This window comes from Labrus bergylta, chromosome 6 (genome assembly GCF_963930695.1).
Source record: "Labrus bergylta chromosome 6, fLabBer1.1, whole genome shotgun sequence".
NCBI classification, from domain to species: domain Eukaryota; kingdom Metazoa; phylum Chordata; class Actinopteri; order Labriformes; family Labridae; genus Labrus; species Labrus bergylta.
Window position 1 is genome coordinate 3,264,026 of NC_089200.1, and position 9,111 is coordinate 3,273,136.

The 9,111-nt window shown below is 43.0% G+C and overlaps 1 protein-coding gene across 1 annotated transcript; it reads right to left on the reverse strand.

Annotated features, from left to right (window-relative positions):
• Nucleotides 1–305: 305 nt before the first annotated feature.
• Nucleotides 306–7,769, reverse strand: LOC136179463 (interferon-induced protein with tetratricopeptide repeats 1-like). The gene is made up of 2 exons (XM_065956291.1): nucleotides 7,711–7,769; nucleotides 306–1,658 (listed from the first exon to the last, which is right to left on the reverse strand). Exons 1-2 carry the CDS (start codon nucleotides 7,767–7,769, stop codon nucleotides 359–361), a joined length of 1,359 nt encoding a protein of 452 aa, XP_065812363.1. The 3' UTR covers nucleotides 306–358.
• Nucleotides 7,770–9,111: the final 1,342 nt, after the last annotated feature.

Genomic DNA, 9,111 nt, shown 5'->3' on the forward strand with positions numbered 1-9,111 from the left:
CTCATGAATTTTATGTTAGTTAATTTAATAAACCTTGGCACCTTTTCTCTTTAAATGTGTTTCTATGTTTCATTTTTAACTGGTCATTTATTTGACCCCTGTGAGGGGACCTTCCAAAGTCTGAGTACCCCCGCAGGTCGGCTGTTACAATAATAAAAATAAACCTTCCTTTAATTTATTTCAAATAGTTTTGAATGACAAGAAATTAGTTTTTAGTTAGTTTTTATCCTTATTTTTTGGACGCCCTGGCAGAATTGGCCCCCTCCTGTTTTTCATTCTTCTCCAGGATTCTTTTAAATTAGTTGTTGTTTTCTTTTGCTTGGACAAAATTGTACCCCCTAAATTTGCCTCCCTATCTTTACTGCCTTGGCTCTTGCAGGTTTCCGAAAAACTCCTCAATTTCTCTGCACATTATGCGTCTTTGTTTATTCCTCTCCAAGATTCTGATGCTGTTCTCACGGAAGGAAGATTTTTCTGGTATTGCTGCTGCCTTCATGTGATACTGTATCGACCTGTGGGAGTCATTTTGATGAAAGAATAAATGATGTGCATATTTGTTGTAAAGCATCTGTTTGTCTGAAGGTTCTGCAGGTTCATTTTCGAGCAGTTTCTGAAATATCTGCTCAGCTTTGGCCTTGCTGTGACGTGACATTGCATAGATAATTGCGAGGTCAATTTCCTTTTTGAGTGGAGTGTGAGGGTAAAGAGAGAGCAGCTCCTCGTGGAGAGCGATTGCTCTGTCCATCATGCTTTGTTCTGGATCAGGGTAATCTCTCCTTTTATAAACGATCCTCCATCTGTAGCAGAACGCAACTAATCTCTTCAGATAATGCACATCTGGATGTTCTTTCAGAACTTCCTCTGCCAAATCAACGTCCTCATCAACTGATATGTATTTTATGTAAAGGTTTAGTAAGGCCCACATGCCACTGCTACTGCAGCACAGAGTGCTCACATTTCCAGCCAACTCACGGACTTCATCTCGAATGTTTTCTCCTTCATCAGCACGTTGGTCAAGGTAGAGTGCAGCGAGGTACAAGTTCTCTGGATCCCGTTCCTTGGCTTGTCTCATTTTCTCCAAGAGGTCAGGGTCCAGCCTTGTGTCACTGAAGTTTTGGGCGTTCTTTAACCATATGACATAGCTGGTGTTCCAATCCACCATGTCCGCCTGCATCCTGGCAGCTTTCTCGTAGTAATCAACAACCAGAATCATGTCCTCTCCGAAGAACATCAGGGTCCAGGCCTTTTCAGCGCAGATCTCTGGATGGAGGTCGTCCTGGGATGGAGATGGGTATTTTTCCATCAGGGCATCAACCTTTGACAGGCAAGCCTGACTCTCCTCTAGATCTCCCAGGTGGTGGTGCAGCCAGGCCAGGTTCCCGTAGTTCACCACTAACCAAGGACCCTCATCTGCGTCTCTCAGCTTGTTGAGGGTCTCTGCAGCCTTCTGGAACAAACTGTTAGCCTCTTCATTTAACCCCAGTTTATACTGAATGAACCCCCACAGGTTGTAAATGTGGCCCAGCCATCTATTTCCCTTCTCTGTGCTGAAGTCCTCCATTTTGTCTTTCAGAAGTAAAAGTTTCGGCCTGCTGCGGTCCAGGTCCCAGGTGAAGTGGCACTGCAGGGACTCCAGTGTGGTTTGACTCTGAGCAGCACTGATGGAGAATAAAAAAACAAACATTTAAACACATCAGCAGCTAGTTTTGACTCTTGTGTTCTTGTTTGTTATGTCTTGTCTCGCAATTTCTCCTCTACTCTTCTAAACCTGAGCTGTCAATCACTTTTATTACCCTATTATATAGTCAGATAATTAAGTAAACTTCTCAGATAAATAAAAAACCGACTAAATTATTTGGTGGACATCACTGCATGGGCTCAGGAACACCTCCAGGAGACATAGTCTGTGAACACAGCTCATCTCTGGATTCACAACGTTAGCTGAAACTCTACCATACAGAGAGCAAGCTGTATATAAACCAGATCCAGAAACATTGCTGGATTTCCTTGGGCCTGAGGTCATTTAAAATGGACTAAGTCGAAGTGGAACACTGTCCTGAGTTCTGACAATTCACAATTTGAAATCTTTTTAGAAAAAATGGACGCTGCATCCTCCGGGGCTAGAGGAGAGGGACCATCTGGCTTGTTATCAGCGCTCAGATAAAAAAAACAGCACCTGTGATGGTATAGGGGTGCATGGGTAAACTGCACATCTGTCAAGGCTCCATGAATGCTGAACCATACATAAAGGTTTTGGAGCAACATATGCTGCCAAATAGAAAACCTCTTTTCTGGGAAGGCCTTGTTTATTGCAGCAGCATAATGTCAACCCACATTCTGCACAGTGACAACAGAATGGCTCACAAGTCAAAAACCTCATTTCCACCTAGCGGTCCGGTCAGTGGTCTGCACCTCCAAGGATATTTAAACATGGCACGTTTTCTGTTTGTCCTTTATTACTGCTGTCAGACGGAAAGTGGCGGTTCTTTTAACCAATCAACGGACTGCGATTTGTCTCGCTCCAACCTTTAGGGTTGGATTGGTACACTTGGCTCCTAATATGGATCTAATGTGTTTGGATTAAATCTTTTATTGGATTTAAACCGTTGGGACTCAGTTTGATGAATTATTATGATCAGGAGAGTTCAGTAAACCTTTAAACGGTTAAAAGACGTTGTTTGTTTGTCGGTGGTCTGACAGATGGGTAGATTGTGACTGCTGTGGTGGTCTGACCTGCACACACTGGGCCGTCTGAGTAACAGGGTCAAATATGCTGGTGGATGACCGTTTATGTTTTTATAATTACCCAAAAGTAACTGGCAATTGTCTGTTTTGTCTTATTTTGTAGTCTGCAGCCCCTTCTTCCTGTGTTTTCTTCTTCTTTGGTTAGTATTATGTATCCATTTTTCCGCCTCCCCTCTGCCCCTTTGTACGATTCCCTGTGGGAGAGTTGGGTGTCCATTGTTTTGCCTAAGTTAGAGAAACAATTAGATAAATCATCATAGAATAAATTGTTATTCCAACGATCAGAGGGAATTAGAAAAATCTATAGCTAACCTTGATGTTTTACTGTCGACTTCCCAAACACCTGACTTGTACAAAGAAAGGCTAGGACTCCATACAGAGCTTGACCTTCTTCTCACTACAGAAGCTGAATGTCTCCTCCTCCGCTCTCGTGGGTCTATGTACGAACATGCTGACAAGGCGGGTCGCCTTCTGGCCCACCAACTAAAGGCCAGATTGGCTTCCAACCAGATCACCCAGACACGAGACGAGTCAGGCTGTCTAACCTCTGACCCAGATAAGATAAACGACTTAATTAGGTCATTTTATTCTAAACTGTATACCTCCAAGTCCCCTAACGATGAAAGTCTATTATGTAATTCCTTTGATAAATTAATGTTACCGAAAGTTTTGCCTAATGACAGTCAGACACACTTCCTGAAATCAAAGAGGCCATTTGCTCAATGCCCATTGGCAATTCAACGGGCCCAGACGGGTATCCTGTAGAGTTTTTCAAACGGTTTTCTGACCTGCTTGCTCCACTCCTACTTGAAATGTTTAACCAATCATGCCACCTTGCCACCCACACTCATGCAAGCTTCTATATCTCTCATTCACAAGAAAGACAAGGACACAGCAAGCTGTGCATCCTATCGCCCAATTTCACTCCTTTCTGTTGACGTTAAAATTCTAGCTAAGGTCCTAGCCCGTCGCCTGGAGTCTATTATGCCCACAGTAATCTCAGAAGATCAGACAGGATTCATAAAGGGGAGGCACTCTTTTTCTAATGTCAGAAGGCTTCTCGGTATCATTCACACCCCGTCCTCTTCTACGGAACCTGAAGCTGTAATATCTCTCGAAGCAGAGAAGGCCTTTAACAGGGTGGAGTGGGCTTATCTCTTTTTCACTTTGCAACAGTTCGGTTTTAGTGCCAGCTTCATCTCCTGGATTAAGCTACTCTGCTCCTCCCCCTACGCATCTGTGTGTACAAACACACAGTGTTCAGAACCATTTCCTCTTTTTCGCAGCACTAGGCAAGGCTGTCCGCTCTCCTCACTGTTGTTCGCATTGAGCCGTTATCAGTTGCTTTAAAGTTGGTCTGAGGGTTCAAAGGGATCAAAAGGGGGGGGGGGGGGGGGGGGATATAATTATAAGGAATATATCCTTTATTAAATCTATAAACAACATTATTTCTTCTTTTATTTGCGAGAACAGGTAAAACTTTACTCCAGAGGAGCAGGTCAGTGGGAGGGCTTGGGCTACCCAATTTTATCAGCTACTATTTGGCAGCCAATGTTCACAAAATTATACTTTGGTTTATCTCACCCCAGTGCAGCTGGTGCTGATTAGAGGCTGACTCCTGCTCTCCTTCCCTCCCTAAAGCAACGCCCATCTGTAATAATCATCTTTTTATACCAGCTAGGATTGGAATGGCCTGCGCTGTCTGGGTGACTTATACGTTAATGATGTTTTTGCCAGTTTCGAACAATTACGTTCTGCATTCAATTTAAATAGCTCCGACCTTTTTCGGTATTTTCAGCTCCGTAATTTTGCTAGGACCCACTCACCGGCATTCCCTCAAGTCCCAAACCCCAGTGGCATTGATCTGGCACTCAAGGCAAGAGTCTTGCCCAAAAGTCAGGTTTCCTACCTTTATGACCTCCTGTTCACAACTAACGAGTCCGCGGTAAATAAGATCAAGGCTGATTGGGAAAACGAACTACAAATCAACCTTTCTAAGGATTTCTGGAAAAAGGAATAATAAATTAGTTAATTATTGGCAATCCTTCCTTAAACCCATCTCCGACATTTTAGGTCTAAACATCAATCCATCCCTGCATATAGCTATTTTCGGGAGGTCTCCTGACGACCTTGTCACCTCGACCACTCAGGACAATGTTATTGCTTTTGCCTCTTTGATTGCCCGCAGGAAGATCCTTCTCTCATGGAAATCTTCACAACCCCCCTCCTTCAGATATGGGCATGGTGCAATCTGAACAGCGATATTTCAGCAACTGTCACAGTTTTATTTTAACACATCAGCAAAATCCATTTTCCATTACACAATCCACCTCTTCACTGCAGCCCCTGACACCATCAGCCACAGTATTCTACAATTCTAAAATTCTACAATTCACTTAACAGACGCTTTTATCCAAAGCGACGTACATCAGAGAGTAAGTACAACATAAGCAAGGATCTAGAAAAAAGGGAACAATGTCAGTAAGAGCAAACGATCAGCTTTGAGTCTGATTGGACACACAGGTGCTGACAGGAAGTGACCAGAGGCAAAGCACAACATTGACGGCAGTTCTTGGGAGCTCTAATCAGTATAGAAACCATCTTATAAGTCATCGTTATCAAACAAAAACAATCGTCACAACCGTCATCATCAATGATATCGAAACCATCATCATTAAGTTAGTAGGTATTCATGAAAGAGCTGGGTCTTTAGCTTTTTCTTAAAGGTGCAGAGGGACTCTGCAGTTCAAATGGAGTTTGGAAGTTTATTCCACCACCGGGGGGCGACAGAGGAGAAGAGTCTAGTCAGAGACTTAGGACCCTGTTGTGAAGGTTGGATCAGACGCCTTTTATTGGCAGAGCGTAGTGGGCGGGAGGGAGCGTAGACCTGGATGAGAGAGTTAAAGTAAGGAGGAGACGTTTTTGTGGCTGTTTTGTAAGCGAGCAGCAGAGTTTTAAATTTGATGCGAGCAGTAACTGGGAGCCAGTGTAAGGAGATGAACAGCGGAGTGACATGTGCTCTTTTGGGAAGGTTGAAGACCAGTCGTGCTGCTGCATTTTGTATCATTTGCAGAGGTTTGATAGTGCATGTAGGAAGACCTGCCAGTAGAGAGTTGCAATAATCGATGCGTGATATCACAAGAACCTGTACCAGGAGCTGTGTAGCGTGTTCTGACAGGTAAGGTCTGATCTTCCTGATGTTGTACAGGGCAAATCGACATGACCGGGCAATCGAAGCTACATGAACCTTTAAAGTTAGCTGGTCATCGATCATGAAACCCAGGTTCCGGGCAGACTTTGTGGGCATGAGTTTGGTTGTTCCAAGCTGGATATTGATCTGTGGTTGCATAGAGGGACTGGCTGGGATGATAAGGAGCTCAGTCTCTGAAAGATTGAGTTGAAGGTGCTGTTCATTCATCCATTTAGAGATATCAGCAAGGCATGATGAGATTCTTGCAGAGACTGTAACATCGTCTGGTGGGAATGACAGGAAGAGCTGGGTATCGTCAGCATAGCAGTGGTATGAGAAGCCATGAGAGCGGATTATTGAACCAATTGAGCTTGTGTATATGGAGAAGAGAAGGGGACCAAGCACTGACCCTTGAGGTACCCCTGTGGATAAGCTGTGCGCTTTGGACACTTCTCCCTTCCACGACACTCTATAGCAGGGGTGTCCAAAGTGCGGCCCGAGGGCCATTTGACCCGTGACTTCAAATGAAGAATCAGAAGATTTTATTGATTAAGATTGGCACGTTATCTTATTTTTCATGTTAACAAGTGCTGAACAATATTCCTAAAACAGAAAATGTTCAGTAACATGTATGTTGTTGTTTTAAATCTACAGATTTTACTATTTTCCACATTTTTTTGTAAACTATGAAAAAAAAACATATGCAAAGTTTTTGCAAACAAGCGGACTGTTGTTTAACCATTTAATGACCTGAGCTAAATGAACCATGTTACAGGCTCTGAGAAAAAAACTAATAAAGTAGAACGAAGAAATCAAAATATTTGATTCCCTTTTATGAAAGGGTTTCTTTTGATTCTGATCTACAAAGCCTTACTATTTTTTCAACTATATTTAAAAGGGTAAGAAAAAAACCTGTGGCCCGCGAGCGTTTCTAACACGACAATTTTGGCCTGCAAGAAAAAAAGTTTGGACACCCCTGCTCTATAGGATCGCCCAGAGAGGTAGGACACGAACCAGCAGAGGGCAGATCCTGAGATGCCAAGTTCAGAGAGCGTGGATAGGAGGATTTGATGGTTGACTGTGTCAAAGGCAGCAGACAGGTCTAGCAGTAATAGAACTGAGGACTGACGATTCTGTTACTGACAGTAGTGCAGTTTCAGTAGAGTGGCCCCGCTTAAAGCGTGACTGATTTGGGTCAAAAAGATCGTTTCTGGACAGGAACTCAGAGACTTGCTTAAAGACTGTGCGCTCAAGTATTTTTGACAGAAAGGGCAGAAGAGAAACCGGTCTGTAGTTTTCAACCTGGGCTGGGTTTAGTGTGGGTTTTTTGAGCAGAGGGGTGAACTGACCTTGCTTGAATGCGGTGCTTCTATCCAGCATAGAACACTCACTCAACTTCACTGGCACTGCTCTTTCCTGGTTAAAATCCTACCTCACCGACAGACAACAGTTTATCAAAATCCATCTTTAACTTGTTTTTATTAATATTAGCTTAATGTGATACACTTGATACCCTTCTGTTTCTAAAAATGATCATCCAAAGTCCTTAATAAACTCCAATACATCCAGAACTGTGCTGCACCCCGTCTCACCCACACCCGATCCAGTAAACCCCTCACCCCTGTCCTATATATCTCCACTGGGTCCCTGTCTCGTACCGTATCCGATTCAAAATCCTGCTCCTTACACATAAAGCCCTTAACCACCAGGTCCCCTCCTATCTCACAGTTCACCCTCACACTCCTGCACGCAGCCTCCATTCTTTAAAAGCCAACCTCCTGTCTCCCCCACTTGGAACCAAGCGACGAACCCGGGGGGACAGAGCCTTCTCCATAGCTGCCCCCTCCCTCTGGAAACTCACTCCCTACACACATTCAACACTGCACTGACCCTTCTACATTCAAATCACTAATCAAAATTCACCTCTCCAAATAATCTTTTAATCTATGATTGTGATGTGTGATCTGTTAATCTGTCGCTGCACCTTCATGTTGTTTTATTTATGATTTGTGTGTAATGTTGCAGTGTCTGTTAGTCTGTCCTTACTGTTCTGATCCTTCTGTCTTTTTAACAAATGTACAGTGTCTTGAAATTGAAACTTATAAATAAAATGTATTATTATTATTTTACCCCAGACAAACAAAAAGTCACAAAAGCAACAAAGTGAGAAAAGTAAATTTATGAAACACTAAAATAATGAAGCTAAAGGGGAAGAAAAAGACTAAAAGGAAAGGGTTTGGAATTAATAAATTAAAAACATGTAAACATTCGTATGCAAGTCAGATACTCACCTCATCTTTCTACTGTTTCTTCCTCTCAGTCGTTTTCTGAAGATGACTTAGTCGAGCAGATGTTTCCTCTTGATGGTGCTCTCTGGTTACAGTCGCTCCAGCTTCAGCTCTCTAGTCTGGATGACGTGATGTGCAGCAGCAGCTTTAATTGTCTGTGATAGAGGCGTGACACTTTCCTTATCAGCAGGATGTTATGTGACTTTCCTTTCCTTTCTTAAGAATTAAAACTTAAAGTCTCAATATGTTGTCAGTTTTGGTGCACTTTGGCGCCATCAGGAGGTCTCTGAGTGCAACTGCAGTGTCATAAAAACGGTCACGCCTCCCCCTCTGACACCACGTGCATTTGTTGACAAACAAAGGGTGAGGAAGCCGGCAGAGACGCTGTGAGAAGATGAGGAACCACGCAGACTCAAAAGGTACAGTAATATTACCAGATTTTGATGGAGCCTGAGTGTCTGCAGCCCGTTGTCTAGTTTGTTTATTCAACTGTTACCATGACAACTATAGGTCGTGGATAAATGGCTACATAGATCGGTTTGTAAGGTTACAAACAATTTGGAGACAAAAGTAAAGCTGCTAAACGTAAGACAATGATGACGTCACTGGTAATGATGCAGCTCGGAGTGACTATGGGGTTTCCTATTGCGCGAGACGCTAGCTTAACATTCAGTACATTAGCCGTTAACATTCACGACTAATGAATAACTTTATGAATATTATTCAAAACTCCACAGAACTGATACGGGATGAATCGAATATGATCAGTAACTGAAAACCACAGTTTGATTACATCTAAACAACTAAAAAAATACTATAAAATGTGGTTATCGACGGAGTGTGAATCATCATTAACTTACCTCCGACCAAGCTGTCAACGGCTCTGAC